This window comes from Marmota monax, unplaced genomic scaffold (genome assembly GCF_021218885.2).
Source record: "Marmota monax isolate L192 unplaced genomic scaffold, Marmota_monax_Labrador192_F-V1.1 WCK01_AAM20220418_F8-fsc00018, whole genome shotgun sequence".
NCBI classification, from domain to species: Eukaryota; Metazoa; Chordata; class Mammalia; order Rodentia; family Sciuridae; genus Marmota; species Marmota monax.
In genome coordinates, this window is record NW_026692201.1 from 7,306,486 (window position 1) to 7,323,213 (window position 16,728).

The 16,728-nt window shown below is 36.2% G+C and overlaps 1 protein-coding gene across 1 annotated transcript in view; it reads left to right on the forward strand.

Annotated features, from left to right (window-relative positions):
• Jmy (junction mediating and regulatory protein, p53 cofactor) overlaps nt 1–16,728 on the forward strand; it is an 81,388-nt gene that overhangs the window by 58,020 nt on the left and 6,640 nt on the right. The window contains exons 5-10 of the mRNA XM_046427664.2: nt 1,538–1,703; nt 2,204–2,391; nt 6,927–7,013; nt 13,608–13,703; nt 14,831–15,437; nt 16,287–16,597. Coding sequence (XP_046283620.1) covers nt 1,538–1,703; nt 2,204–2,391; nt 6,927–7,013; nt 13,608–13,703; nt 14,831–15,437; nt 16,287–16,594 — 1,452 coding nt within the window. The 3' untranslated portion in view covers nt 16,595–16,597. The remainder of the gene's footprint in view (nt 1–1,537; nt 1,704–2,203; nt 2,392–6,926; nt 7,014–13,607; nt 13,704–14,830; nt 15,438–16,286; nt 16,598–16,728) is intronic.

The window sequence follows — 16,728 nt, forward strand, 5'->3', positions numbered from 1 at the left end:
ATCTTCAACATACTCTCATTATGTGCTAACATGTTTGTAACAACTTTTCCATACAGAAGAGATCATTTATCAGCAACAAACTTCACTGTCCTTGCTAGCTTATGCTGTGATAGAGGTATTTCCCTGGTATTCTGGGGCTCCAGGTGATACCTCACGCAAATTTGTAGACATTTCTCTAATATTGCTTTCTATTCTTCTCACTCTGCTTTTGGTAGTTATTCCCTGTCATTTGAAACCAGGGCCTCTTTACCAATGCTGCCAAAACCTCCAGGGCATACTGATGCCTATACCAGAGGCCTCTTGGGACTTCTAAGAATGAACCTTAAGCTGCCAAAGCTTGTTGCTCTGGTTCTAAAAGAAATGTTCTTGAAAAAATGCTTACTGTCTGACAATCAGAAATGTGGTATATTTTATATCTCACAGACTCCTAAAAAGCCATCCTTTTCAGCTTTGTCTTGTAACTGCCTTCTTCATATAGCCAAATAGGAATTTGTGGAGCTAATAGGGTCAGGAACCAGTATCTGAAGAATGCGTTCCCCTTAGTGGTTTCCTTCCGGTGCCTGATTTAAAAAAAAATAAATACATAAAACATTCCCCTCTCTTGGGCCAAAAAACCAGCCAAACAAACAAACCTCATGTAAGAATATCCACCATGAGCCATGCTCAGAAATTTCTGAATCCCTTTTTAGGTTGAATCTATGACCCTGACTGCATTTACTTAAAAATAATACCAATCATTATCCATACATAACAATTTTTTAATCTAAAGTATCTAAAGCAGTTATTTGATGTTGTTCCACTCATGTGCTCTCACTTTACTCTCCAGCCTATAGGTCTCAGAAGCCAGGCTGTGACCATGGGACAAAGCAAAGTCCCAGATACGTGGATCAGTCAACTTTTACCACTCTGCTGTAAATATCTACGCATGGTCTAGCCTTTTTCATATATTTTATATGAAAAGGCTAACTGCGTAAATTAGCATCTACTTTCAAGATTAAGAAGGGATACTATTAACATTTATTTCAAAACAGTATATCACCCTAAATAAGGTAATGAGCTGTGATAGAAACTTTAAAACTTATTTTTACCATGTTTGCCTTCTTCTAAAACCATATGCTGTAACTTGATTATCAGTAGTTTCATATATTCATATTTTTTAAACTCTGGATTGATCAGTCAGGGGGACCCCTCCTTCATTTATAGCACTGGCTATAAATATAGGGCCTCACATATGCTAGGCATACATTCTACCATTGAGTTACACCACAGCCACCTACCCTCTTTGAGGTGGGAGTCTCCCTATGTTGCCCACGCTGGTATAGAACTCCTGGTTCAAGCTATCCCCCTGCCTCAGCTTCCCAAGGAGCTGGGACTAAAGGCTTACATCACACCACACCTGTCACAAAACTCTGAATTTCTTACATATAAGTTTCTTTCTTAGAGTGAATGTGTTGTGAATTTATCCTATTAGTACTGATTTCTAGTTATGCCTTTATTTGTTTTATTGTTTCCTCTAACTAAAGTGTTTTCATTACAGATGCAAAGTTTGCAGGGTGGTACAGAAGCCATAGCTCGATTGGATCAGTTAGAAGCTGATTATTATGATCTGCAGCTTCAGTTGTATGAAGTACAGTTTGAAATCTTAAAGTGTGAAGAGTTATTGTTGACAGCACAACTGGAAAGTATCAAAAGACTTATATCAGGTATGATGCACACACAGTAAGTCCACAGAAGACTCAATATGTGAAGAAAATGTATGTGGATGCCAGCTATGTTTCTTTGCTAAGACTTTTTAAAACATCCAGGTATAAAAGAAATGTTTTAAAGGAGTCTCTGAAGTCAAACAAGTTGTTTGGTAGACTGAACAGTGCAACTCTATGTTGGCTTTGGTTATCTTTGTGAAATACTGATTTTGTAAGGGATACTTCAGTCAAAACCTGTATTTTCAAAAATTCACAGTTTTGCAGGAGTTGAGCTGGGAGGGAAGTGTAGATTTATGGAGGACTCATTGTGTGCCAGACACTGCACATTTTGCATACATTCATTCTATGAGGTGCATTTCCATTTAATCACCGTTTTACAGAGAAGCACAAGAAGTATTAGCTTTGAAGTCACAGAGCTAGTAGGTGGCACCAAATTCTGTTCTGTCAGGCCTCATGACCCATGTGCTTTACTGTGACCCCTTGTTGTTGTTCTGTCACAGAAAAGAGAGATGAAGTAGTTTACTATGACACTTATGAAAGCATGGAGGCCATGCTAGAGAAAGAAGAAATGGCAGCCTCTGTGCACGCACAGAGGGAAGAGCTGCAGAAACTACAGCAGAAAGCACGCCAGCTGGAAGCAAGACGGGGACGTGTCTCAGCCAAGAAAGCCTACCTCAGAAATAAAAAGGTATTGAAATCTTGCTTTTTTATTCATTACTTAGTCCTTGATTCATATCTCGTAATTCTAACATGATTTATCACTATTTTTTTTTTTTTGTATTTAAAAGCTAAGCATTATCTCTTCTCATAACTCAGTTCATTATTTTAGGCACATTTCTCTGAAAATTACCCTCTTAAAATATGTCCAAACAGCCAATGATGATGACTCTTCACCTGCTGGAGGTAACTATGCTAAGTGGTGTGCTCCAGGGTCCTGTGTAGTGTAGTTCCTAGCTCCTCTTATTTAAGGTGGCTGGTAATGGACTACAAGTCCTGATTCTGACTTCAGTTTAAAGAAATTTTTAGATTGTTATTATTTTTAACTTGAATTACATTTCAAAATCTTTGATCATTCTTGATATTTGAAGTAATTCCATTTGTGAAAATGTATTTTCTTTTTATGACTTCGAAAATGTTTTGCTTTCTAGTCCAGAGGTTACTATCATAGGGTGGTTTCTAGGCACTGAATGTGGGTTTTGAATCTGGATCAAGTTTTAAGGCCTGGACCAGTGTGATAACCCTGTGGTACTGACTGCTTTGAGCTCAGATACACAGGCAAAAGAATGGCATGTTCTTTGAGAGTCTACCTTCTGCTCTTAACCAGATTTCAGAGCTTCCACTTCCTCATTTCACAGATATGCAAAGACTTCTGCTTTTTGTAACAGATGGCTTGTATACATTAAAGAAACCCAGGCATACATCTTTCCACAGTATGTCAGCAACCTTCTATCATTTTGTCTACTCTCAGAACAGTTACCTCAGCACTCAGGGCTATGGTTTTCTCCTAACTGACAGAAATCTGTGCATTTTTCTTTTTCCATGACAATAGTCGTCATTGAAACCCACTTATTGTCTCAGCCGTGAGCCTGATGGTTATAGGCTTTAAGTTCTATTCCATGCCAGTTAGGTCAACATTGCAGTGATACTAGCACATTCTATCAATGTCTTTGGAGAATGAAATGTAAATAGGATGTAGAAGAAAACCTTTTTATGAATATCACAAACACTGTTTTATAATATTAGTTTCAGCTGTCTGGTAAAGTAACTTAAAGACTTGGTGGGATTTTATGAACTTGAACATTTTTTGAAAGCATTTTTTTAAATGTTGTATAATTCAGACTTAGTTAATAGTCTGGTTCATTTTAATTCAACATTGTGCTATGCACAATGATGAGCAAGGCATAGTCTCTGCTCTTCCTAGTCTTATAGAGAAGGCCAACCAGATGACCAGATAAGCATGCCAGATAACAAGAGAGCAAATAAAGGCAGCAAAGAAAGGCTTCTTGTAAGAAGTGGTACTTGCATTAGGTTTTTGTTTTGTGGTGTTGGGGATTGAACCCAGGGTTGTGTGTGCGAGGCAAGCACTCTACCAGCTGAGCTATATCCCCAGCCCTTTGCATTAGGTTTTAACATCTGAATAGAAATTTGCCAAATGGTTGGTGTGGGGGTATAATTCCAAGCCCAACAAAATGACACTGAAGCATAAGAGCATGGCTAGTCAGGGGACTATATGTGGTAAGTGTGCTACAGGGACAAGATTATGGGAAGTTTTCTGAACCACATTAATAGGCCTGAGCAGATTCTGAAGGTAATGCAAATGATTGCAAAGTTTTAAGTAAAGGATAATATATACAGATTTATGTTTCATAAAGATAAGGCAAAATTAAAATAAGTTACAGTGAGCACTAAAAGGTTCTGGTTGGAGATTATCATTATCCTCAACTTTGTGGGGTTGGAATGTTAAGAGTATGAGCTGAGGTAGTTGTGGTAGTACAGATAGTAAGGAATAGAAAATCTGAGAAGTGTCCAATTCTGACCCTTTCCAGTAGAAAGTCAATAAGATTTAATGGTTTATAATGAAGAATAGAGGAGCTATTCTCTATTATCTCTCAGGCTTCTAAATTGGGCATTTGGGTGGATAGAGGTTCCATCTATCACAATGGACTGCTAAGGGAAAAACACAAATGCCTTACAGGTCATGACCCAAGTTTCAGGTGGAGATGGCCATGAAACTATTGGGCCTCTGGGTTCCATAAGGATGTATTGAGTAGGTGATTTTATCAGTGATTGAGATGGAGAGCTGTTGGGGAGGTGCAAAGGGAAGGTGATAGAACAGATTGGTAGTTAAAAAAAAATCTTGCATGTGCTTAGTATTTTTATAATTCCAAAAGCAAAAGTCAGCAAAACATTTTTGCCTAGGGGTGAGAAGACATTGTAAAGGGCATAGGTTATGAAAATTAAACAAAGAAGGCCCCGGTGTATTGTGAGAAGAGAGGCTCTTTGGAAAGAGTCCTGCAGAAAGTTTGAGACTTTGTACACAAGAAAGGGTCAAAGAGAAAGAGAAGTCTGAGGGAGAAGAAGCAGGAGATGGTGAGGCTGCAAAAGAGAAAACGATTCCTCAAAGCAGGGTGGTCAGCAGTATCAGGCCAAAGGGAATAAGAATTGGGAGCTCTATGATATTTAGTATTTGAGGCTGTTGGGGTCCTGTGTTTAGTGTTTGGGGGGAGAGTTGCATCACATGCGAAAAGTAAATCAGAATCTGAATCAGACTGAACTTTCCCTTCAGCTATTTCCTTATTTGAAGCCTATTAATTCATGTCAATCAATATTCTTCACTCTGTTCTTATGTTAATCTAAATTTAAGATAGGGGAATCCACTATTGGAGAAACTTTCCTTTTACATTTGCACCCTGCCCCCCAATTCCACCAACTGCGGTTGCCAGGTCTGCAGCGGGAGGGAGGAGTGACAAGAATGCTAAAAAGAAAGGAAACTGGAAATATTAAATCCTAAGAAGAAAACCATTGTATCAAATATATGACAAAAAAAAAAGATTTTAAAAATAGATTTCTCCCTGTGGAACACCATCCATTATTCTCTTAACAATATCATGTGGTGAGAAGCATTGGCTCCTGGCTACTTAGTGTACCTGACACTCATAATAGGATTACATACTGACGGTAGTTGTGCTTCTAAGCAAATCCTGTCCTGTTCCCTGAAGTCTTCAAGATGTTTTATGTTTAAATATTTCAGGTAATAGAAGTAATACTATTCTCTGTGTATTTCGTCTTTAATTCACCCAAACGAGCCAGATGAAGTAATCCCTTGTCCGAATTCTAGAAAGCCTAGAAAATCGGGCGTATTTTAATACTTCATTTGGTGGCAGAACCACACCTGAACTGACATGAAGTTATTTTATTGTCTTAATTTTACCACTTTGACTATTCATATATGTCACTGCAAAAATATTAATATAACTTATTACAGGATATTCCCTCAGATCTTGCCCAAGTTATTGGATGATGTGTGAAGTAACAACCTTCTAAAATATGAAAAAGAAATGTGAATCTCAGAACACATCTGACTTCAGTTCTGAATAAGGGATTGTAAACTTATATCCTTGTATAATAATCAAGGGTGTGAAAGTTCTAGTAATTATTAAATAAATCACAGAAGGATAAGCAGCTAGAATGGGGCAGAGGTGTACGATTTTGTCCTATGTTTGTGTAACTTCAAAGTCTGAGTCACTATATCATTCTGTAATGAGATTATATAATGCTACCTTTATTTTCTCAACTGCACTGAACAGATTTTTGTTAGAGTGAACCAGAGCAGGCTAAGATTACAGTGTTGTAAACATGTGCTTTAAAATATTAATGACTTTCAAAGTCATTATGACTTTCTTTTTTAGTTGTAGATGGGCAAAATACTTTAAAATTCTTTTTTAAAAATAATTATACATGGACAGAATATCTTTATTTTATTTATTTTTATGTGGTGCTGAGGATCAAACCCAGTGCCTCATGACTGTTTTAAAATGAAAGAGTGATCATTTTGGTATAGCTTTGAGAATACTGGAAACTAATATCAATAGTTAGCCTTTTTACCTAGAAAACTTCTTTTAAGGATAGTTACATTAAGGACATACAGTTAATGAGGATTAGACTTGATGCTGCCAAAAAGTTGTCATTTGGATTATAGGGCATTTCTAGTTTTTAAGGTCTTTTTCAACTCTTGCAAGTATGACTAGAAGATTCAGATCTCGTGATATTGTTTAAACTAGTCTGGACAAAATCATGGTCTTTAATTCATCAGAGAAAGCTCAAGAATACAGACTTATGCCAACAGTTGTATATTCTTTTTTGTCCATACCTGTTTAAAGTGAGACTTGGAAGGAATTTTCTGGCTGTATAGACTTCATAACTGAAAGAAACCTTTGAGATCTAAGGACATCCTCTTCCACCTTGCCCCATCCCTTCTCTTAAAATGACAACACAGTGTCTAGAAAAGTTAACAGTTTAATAGAAGAGTCTTTTGTACAGTTTAATAGAAGAGTCTTTTGTAAGATCCTTATTATTTGGCTCATATTTCAACAGTTCAGGTGAGAAATAATGGGTGGTTTAGTTGGTACTTTGCTATGTAGGTATGTATTGAAATTAAAATTTATCAAATAAACCTTGGTGTGGCTTTTCTAAATTATTAAAAGACATTTTATGTATTTATAGGAAATTTGTATTGCAAAACACAATGAAAAATTCCAACAGCGCATTCAAAGTGAAGAGGAATATAGAACCCATCACATGGTACAACTAGTAAGTTTGGATTCTTGGAGACTTGGAACAAAGGTTTATTTTTATATGTCTCAAGGTGGATAAAGGCTATAGATAATCTCATAACTAGATATTAGTTCATATATTTATGAATATAAATATGCATGCAAATTGAGAGTGGGTTTTTTTTTTTTTCTGTTTTTGCTATACTGGGCATTGAACCTAGGCCTTCACACATGTCTGGGTAAGCTTTCGGCCACTGAGTTACATAGATAACCCTTTCTAATTTATTTGGAGACAGGGTCTTGATAAGTTGCCTTGGTTGGCTTGGAACTTGTGGTCCTCAAGCCTCCAGAGTAGCTGGGTTAATAAACATGCTTTGCTAAATTAGCAGTTGTGTATGGTGTGTGGGGGGTTGCTCTCTGCTCCACTTCCCACCTGTGCCTTCTCCCCACACCTCTAACTTCTTTGAGTAAATAACAAGGAGTTTGATTTCTGGATAGTATGGTAAGAGTATATATAGTCATGTAAGAAACTACCAAACCATCCTCTAAAGTGATTGTAGCAGTTTGCATTCCCCTGGTCAATAAATGAGAGCTCAGGTGGTTTCATTCCTTTTCAAGCTTCTTCTGTTGTCAGGGTTTTGAATTCTAATAGGTGTGTATTGGTGTATCATTGTTTTAGTTTACAGTTCTCTAATGACATGATGTCAAGCATCTTTTCATATGCACATTTGTCATCTGCAGATCTTCCCTTTTCTTTTTTTCCAAACTGGATATCTTCTTTAGCATCAGAATGTTTTGCTCAGTTTTTAATTGGCTTTGTGCTTCTTTATTGTTGAGTTTTAAGAGTTCTTTGTATGTTTGGATAACAGTCCTTTATCCCATGTGTCTCCTACAAATATTTTCTCCCAATTTGTGGCTTGAATTCTCATTCTTTAGACAGTATCCTACCCAGAGCAGGGATTAAAAACTTTTCAAAAATTTAGCAGAGTCCAGTTTACTAGTAATGTCTTTCGTATCAGGTAAGTCATCTAAAAAGTCTTCACCAAACTTGAGGTCATTTTCTCTTATGTAATCTCGTTTTTTTGGTTTTGCATTGTAGTTCGAGGTCTGTGATTCACTTTGAGTTAATTTTTGTGAACAACATAAGGTTGTGTCTGGATTCATTATTTTGCATGTGTATGTCCAGTTACTCTAGTACCATTTATTTAAATGATTTTCATTGGCTTCTCCCCCTTCTTTTCCTGGGCACTGGGGATTGAACCCAGGGCCTTGTGCATGCAAAGCAAGCACTCTACCAACTGAGCTATATCCCCAACTAAATGATTATCTTTGGACTGGAGATAAAAAATGGTAGAGCACTTGCCTAATTTGAATAAGGCCCTGGGTTCAATCTACAGCCCCACAAAAAAATAAATTCTTTTCTTTGTTTCATTGAATTGCCTTTACCCCTTAGTCAAAGATCAGATGATTCTGTGTGATTCTATTTTAGGCCCTCTGTACTGTTCTGTCTTTTGTCTTTCCATTTAATGTTCAGAATCAGCTTTTTGACAGATACAAAATAACTTGCTGAGATTAGAGTGGAACTGCATTGAACCTATTGATTAAAAGTGTTGAGTTTTCCTGCCCACAAACAAGAAATATATCCCCATTTAATTCTTTAATTTTATTCATCTGTTTTTAGGTTTTCTTCATTTAGATCTTATATAAAAGCGCTTGTGTGTATGTGTGTGTGTGTGAATCACATATATATATGGCACTATAAAGTTAGGTTTATACCTACTTCTTTGTGTGGAGGGGTGGTAATGGTATTATGTTCTGATTTGAAACTCCAATTGGTTCATCAGTGGTATATTAGAAAGTAAGTGACTTGTACCTATTAGTTACTATAATGTGTGTGTGTGTGTTTGTATGTGTGTGTTGTGGTGGGAATTAAATCCAGTGTTATTTTTCTCATATCAGTTTTCTTTTGGATAATATTAACTGTAAACAAAGTAGTTTTTTTTTCCTTCCCAATCTCCTTTTTATTTCATTTTCTTGTCTTATTACATTAGCTCATGGTTCCATTATTATATTATAAAGGAGGAATGAGAGGGAACATACTTGCATCTTCCTTATCTTAATAGAAAGCTCTAGTTTCTTACCATTAAGTATGATGTTATCTGTAGATTTTTTGGAAAATGTTCTTGATCAAGCCAAGAAAGTTTCTATTCCTAGAAAGAGCATGTTTTTTTTTTTTTAAAAAAACTTAGCATCATGTTAATGGACATAAAGGGCTTAAAATTTATCCGTTAATCCTTTAAGCTCATTTTCACAGTTTTGCTAACGATGCCTCCTAGTCTCAATCTTAAAGGTCAAGGGTCAAAAAAGGTGAATAAGGGTTATCAGCATGGTTATTGAGATTCCATGCATATAGCCTCTTTGTTTTTATATGAAGGTTTTGGTTTCTGATAAGCAGCTGATCCTTTGGATGAAGTGGCTAATTAACTATTTAGGAGTTTTGTGGGACAAAGGGTTGTGAGGGAAATTGATACATAATAGAATCTCAGAGATAAATGTCATCTTATAATTTGACCTAATACTAGCCTCAGGTGAAATACCTAATTGTCAGATACTGGATGGATCTATTCACCAACCTTGTCATCTTACATGCATAACTAAAGGAAAATAAAGCAGGCTTATATCAAAATAGATCCTTGTTTTTCAAAGCTAGATTCTTTTTCTGTGCCCCACCCCTTCCCTCCCTGGACTGGGGGTTGAAACTAACCCAGGGCTAGTGCTGCTACAACTAAGCTGTATCCCCAACTCTTTTTATTTTGAGACAGGGTCTCACTAAGTTTCCCAGGTTGCCTCAAACTTAAGATCCCGCTGTCTCAGCCTCTCAAATTCTAGGACTACAGGTGTATGCCACCATTCTTGGGCTTCAAAATTAGGAGAGAGAGAGAGAGAGAGAGAGAGAGAGAGAGAGAGAGAGAGCGCATTCAATGTAAACTCTCTAAAAAAGAGAGAGGGGTCACACTTGCTAGGCAAGTACTCTACCACTGAGCTACATTCCCAACTGTATTTGTTGTTGTTGCCGTTACTGTTAACTCAAATTAGGTGCAAGAAAAAAATTGTGGTCAAGAAACAGTCAATTTTCTCCTTTAAAAAAAATTACATTCTTGTTTTACATAATCACTCTCATAACTTGTGGCTATTACTTATTGAAAGCACAAATGAAATACTTTTAAGCTGTAGGTCATGGAAACTGATAGCTTGATTTTTGCTCATGTGGCTTCTTTTTGTGTCGCCTTTGTCAACTTTCTCGCTCCAATAGGTGCCATGACCAATCATTGTTCTCAGTTTCCTAAAAACAATACATTGATATGAAATCCTTTAATTATAAGCAGTTATAATTAGTAGCTTGCAAAGCAGTTTCTCAATCATTCCTGTACTTTAAAAACTCATTGTATATAGAAGAGATACTACGATCATTATAAGTTTTCAATTATAAAGAAAAAAATCAAGTTCAGAATTGATACTTCTTTTAACAAGAGAACTTTTGAACAAATTATTAGGATTTACACAGATTTCTTGAAAACATTCAGAGAAAGATTGTTAGGATATTCTTTATCTTTCACAGCATGAGTCTGATGCTAAAAAAACTTAAAAGTTTTCAAAATTGTTTTTTCAGCATCAGACTCATGCTGTGAAAGATAAAGAAATCATTTGACTCATACTTTCTCCCAACTCCTTTCTTCCACCATCCAACATGCCCTTCTCAATGTGAAAATATTAGATAACTTTAAAATTCTTTGTTATTTACTCATGATTCTCAGTTGTTTTAAATTCAATTTTATATCTAAGTTTAGTGCTTATTGGGTTCTTATCAGCTTTTTGTTTCTGAGTTTATTTTTGTTCACCTTGGAGTTGGTTAGATTCCATTTAAGGTGCTATTTTGGGAAAGTTTCACCTTCTGAGTTCTTGCATGTATTGGGAATGCCTGTTTATATCCTTTATATATAAAGGACACTCTTGGTGGATCATGTGGGCATTTCCTCCTCCAACAAATTTTGGAAATACTGCCACACTATATTGTAGCATTGAATGTTGTAATGAAGAGGTTTGAGGCCCTCTCCACCTCATAGGAACGTGATTTTTCTGATACCCATAGGAATTTTTCTTTATTCTGAAGTCTAGTACTTTACTAGATGATGATTGTGCATCAGGTTTTCTGTGAGGCCCTTGAGGTTCTCCTGTGGGACTTATGGAAAGCCCTTACATCACAGGGTATCTCAGTTGATATTTGGAATTGTTTCTTCCTTTGCCCTATCTCACAACCTGCTGTTTCCCTTCAGCAGAGAGGGCTTATTGAACATGAAGATAATATTCTATCTTTTTTTTTATCCTCCAGTTACATCGATGATAGTATTTATTCTGTGATAAGGATTCAGATATTCGGAGGAACATCTTCATCTTATGACCCGTCTATATTCCCCCCAGTTTTATCATTGATGAAGGTTGATGGCTTTTCTGTACTGATTTATTTTTTAGAGAATTCTGTCTTAAATCAGAGGTCTGAAGATGACTGTCAATATTGATATTTGAGCTGGGGTTGTAGCTCAGTGTTAGAGTGCTTGCTTGCCTAGCATGTTTGAGAACCACATATAAATGAATAAATAAAAACTCATTAACAACTAAAAGAAAAGTAATACAATTTTAAAAATATTGATCCTTATTGTTATAATTTTTTTATGTAGCAGGTATATATCATAATATGTAGCTTGCGGTTAATAAAATATCACCTTTTTTATTTGAAGCTAGCTAGCATTTTCATCTGAAATTACCCCCCACCCTTAGGTTTCAAGGAAGTAAGAAAGATCCCTGAGACTGCCTTTACTATCCCTTAACTAGAAAGTTCTCGGCCCATACTTTATGGGCATTCAATTTATAATTATACTAATAGTAGTCACCGAAATGGCCTCAAGAATAATAGTCATTGCCCTGAAAACATTTTCCATTTTTATTGATGTGGGTTTTTGTTGTGTTTTAATTTTTTTTGTTGTTTGTTTATCTTACACCTCTTAATTTGGGTACATGCTAATTTATTTCAGATTTTATTTTAGGTTTTATTGTATTCTTATATTTAAATAATATCAAATTTTATTTAGTTATGTAAGAATCATGTTTTTATAACATTTTATTCAAAATAATTAGCCTATCACATCTCTTTTAGTTTCCTTCTTTCAGAGTTACATTTATTCTTCCCTCTCACATTTAAGGAATTAAAAGGAAGTAGGAGATGTCTTTATTTTATTCTTGGTGTCACCTCCACCCCCACCCCCACCCCGGGTACTGGTGATTGAATTCCCGGGTGCTGTGCCACTGACCTACATCCCCAACTCTGTTTGGGGGAAGATAATAAAATATTATTAACTGGTGGGAATAAAGGAGTGAGGTGACAAAATAAAAAGCATAGTGAAGGTTTGTATTCGAAAAGAACATTTTTAGAAGAATGAAAAGTTGATTTTTCTATGTGAAATTGATTATCTGAACAGGAAAACAAAGTCATAACCTATCATTTGCTTGACTAAAATATATTCTAGCAAATGAGATTTTATTGTACAGGTTTTATATGATTGAACAATATGAGAAAAATTTAAAATTTCTATGTAGGTAAGTGCCATCTATAAGGTATGATATTAAGGCAAGTAATTGATGCATAACAGGAAGCATTTTTTTTATAACTGCTGGTTATATTCATCAAAATACCATATAATATCTAAATGGCCAACTAACTTGTTGCTGGGTTTATCTCTAAAGTGATAGGCTTTGGTACCTTTGTTTAGTATGAAGTAACTATTTTTGTCGGTTTTTCTCTGTGTCTTCTATTTTGTTCCATTGGTCTTCTTGTCTGTTATGGTCCTAATACCATGCACCACAACAAAGATATTTTTGTTCATATAGCTCTTTAATAATTTAAGATCTGGGATTGTGATGCCTTTTGCTTAGTTTTTCTCGCTGTGAGGATTGCTTTGGCTATTCTGGGCCTCTTATTTTTCCAGATAAATTTCATGACTGCTTTTTCTATTTCTCTAAAGAACTACATTGGAATTTTGTGGGAATTGCATTCCATCTGTATAGTGCTTTTGGTAGGATAACCATTTGACAGTATTAACTGCCTATCTGAGAATGCAGGAGGTAAAAATAGGCTGTAATAGGCTGTTGCTTCCTCTGGAAAAGGCTCACATCCTCCCTTGAATTTGTATCCATTGCTGTAATGCCCCAGAGGTGTCCACTCTGGAGATAGCCTGCATTCTCCCTTGAATATATACATATCTGCTTTCCTAAGTAAATCTTTGTCTCTAAAAATAAGTCAATTATATTTGAATTAACAGAATATAGTGGAAATAATTATTTAAGTCCAAAACTCACAAGATAAAAATAGGGATTTAATTTTACTTTATCATCAGTATGAATTTTGAAACAGTGACTTTTATTTAAAAACAGGGCTGCACATCATAGAACATTTTGTTCTCTTAAGTCATGTATTTTACATATTGGGAGAACATTGTGTGCATGTGTGTTTTCTCTATTAATGGCAAAAACGAATGGGACACAACATAATGGACTTATGGAATTATTTTTTTACCAGAAGAGAGAAAAAGTACATGATGAAGAGGAAAGAAAAAGTGCCTGGGTTAGTCAGGAGAGACAGAGAACGCTGGATAGACTTCGAACATTTAAACAGGTAATGGAAAGTATAGCCCATTTATTGTTTTTCATTGTTTTTCAAACAGAGCTATACACATATCTCTTTAAAATATAACTATGGCAGTTCTCTTCCCCCACCCCTTCCCACCAACTGTTTTGATATCATGGCCCTCTTTCTTCTGGTTGTTTCCAAAGTAAATATTCTTGTGACCTTTGGTACACACAGAGTGGTATAAGATCGGGGTGTCTGGGAAACCTGGATTCCCTTTGCATTTTATAAAAATAGCCAATTTACAACTGACTAACCTGCTCAAATATCAACTTGTTACTGATTCCACATATATCAACCTATGAAGTAATGTATGGCGATGACCATTGGAGAATGGAAGAGTGGACCTATATATAGGAGAATTTCTTGAGCAGGTTCCTTGCCAGGCTAAGCCATGACTCTGAACAGATATAAAGAGTGTCTAAACCTTGAAGTGCTCTGAAGCCTTACTTCAATTCCTCTCTACTGAAGGAACTACCTTATAGGTGAAGTGAACTCTTAGTTGTACAGTGAAAAAAATGGGGTGCTGTGAGGGCATCCTTTATAAGAGGATAAGACTTGCATTAAGTAAATATCTTCTTAACAAGTGTTATTAATACTAGGTTTTCATGCAATAAATGATTTATAATGAGACTTCTCTGTATTAATCAATAATGCAAAAGATTTTATTCCTCTCCTTCACAGGTCAAAATGAATATATTATTCTCAGAGGTTTTATTACGCTACATAAACAATCAATAAAAGAAGTTTCAAATTTTCTAATCCACAAGCATTGAAAAACATACAGGAAACTAATAGTTTTTTAGCTTTCTGCATAACAGTAGCATATGTTTGACATTATTTATGTTTTGTATTTTAAATATTCAGCTTATCCATTAAATAATTCATTAAATATTTTTTTAAAATGCAATAATTTTGAACAGTTGGCTTCTTAAATAGGTAAGACAAGCTGATGATAATAGTTTGAGGAGGTATTAGGCATTGTCATTCTAGTATTCTGGATTTTTTTTTTTTTCCTGAAAAGTCACAAAAGAGCCAAAAATATCTTCAGTATAAGGACATACATAAATTGTTTTAATGTAATACAACCAGCTATAATAATTTTGTTATTTTAGAGGTACCCTGGGCAAGTCATACTTAAATCAACCAGATTACGACTGGCTCATGCGAGAAGAAAAAGTGCAGCAAGTCCTGTGCCCCATGAGGATCCATGTGACTCTCTACCAGGGGTGTTGCAGGTAGAGGGAAAAACTGAAGAGGTGGGAGAAGGAAGAGGCCAGCTTGGGTCATCACAGACAACAGAATCCCAGCGCCTTGCACAACTTGAAGATAATTCATTAGCACAACTTGAAGCCACTTCATTACCTCTCAGTGGTATTACCTCCGAACTGCCTCCCACTGCATCTCTTCCACTTTTGAATAGCAGTGACCTCGAACCATGTTCTGTTAGCACAGATCCACTCCCACCACCTCTCCCTCCTACACCCCCTCCGCCCCCACCACCCCCACCACCCCCTCCCCCTCCTCCCCCTCTGCCTGTTGCAAAGGACAACACTGCCAACCCAGAGACACTGGAGAAAGATCTGCCTAGAAAGGAGGGGAATGAGAAGAGGATCCCGAAGTCTGCCAGCGCCCCCTCAGCACACCTTTTCGATAGCAGCCAGCTGGTTAGTGCCCGAAAGAAGCTCAGGAAGACTGCTGAAGGTTTTCAGAGGAGGAGAGGTAACTTGAAAGACATTTTCATGATCAACTGTTGCATAAAGTGAGGAATAATGACAGAACTTTATATTTTATTCTACTTTAAACAATTTAAAACATTTCTTTAAAAAAATTTTTTTTTTGTAGTTGTGTATGGTTTTATTTTATTTGTATGCGGTGCTGAGGATCCAACCCAGTGCCTCACACATGCTAGGCAAGTGCTCTGCCACTGAACTACAGCCCCAGCCTTAAAATATTTATCTTTGAACAACATTATTTCATAGTAAACAGGTCTTCAAGGTCACAGTAGAGGAGAATTCTCACCCACAGCAACAGATATGTACTGATACACATAAACGTGTACCTTCTTAGGCTATTTATTGGGTATGTTTTAAAAGTATGCCTTCTGAAGTGACTTGACCTGTTTGGTTGGTGGCTCTTTCTATGCTAGAGAAAAATCTGATTTTAAACCTGGGAGATGAGATAAAGTACTCATGGTCTAGGGATATATAGCTCAGTGATAGAGCATTTACCTAGCATGTACAAGGCCCTGTGTTCGGTCCCCAGCACCACAAAAACAAACAGTACAAAACAGTACTCACATAAGAAAGGGCTGGGAGACATTGGAAAAATCTTGTAACATTTTCTCACATTTTGGTATTGAGGTATATTCTTTGTTTAAGAAAGCTAAGAAGTAGAGAAAGGTATGTACAATTTATTGCATGTCCAATATGTCTTAATAAAATTACTTCTAAAAAATAACAAGGAACTTTCCTTTAAACATTATGTAAAGCCATTTGCATATTACATTTTACTCTGGAGCCTTTCTGTGAAATATTTATTAATGTAATTGTTCTGTTTCATTTTCCAAAGTGAGCTCACCTATGGATGAAGTGCTAGCATCCTTGAAGCGTGGTAGTTTTCATCTGAAAAAGGTTGAACAGCGAACTCTGCCTCCTTTTCCTGATGAAGATGATAGTAATAATATCTTGGCACAAATAAGGAAAGGGGTAAAATTGAAGAAGGTACAGAAGGAAGTTTTGAGAGAATCCTTCACACTTCTGCCTGATACAGACCCTCTAACACGGAGCATCCATGAAGCTCTACGAAGAATTAAAGAGGCATCCCCTGAGTCAGAGGATGAAGAGGAGGTTTTGCCTTGCACAGACTGGGAGAACTGACAAGTAAATGGCCTATTGTCTTTAATAGCATTCAGTATTACAGAATGGGGTCTGGTATTCCTTATTGAGTCTTAAGCTTATAGTATGGATCATAAGTTTGTAAATTTCTAGAAACCAAAGTAACAAAAAGCACT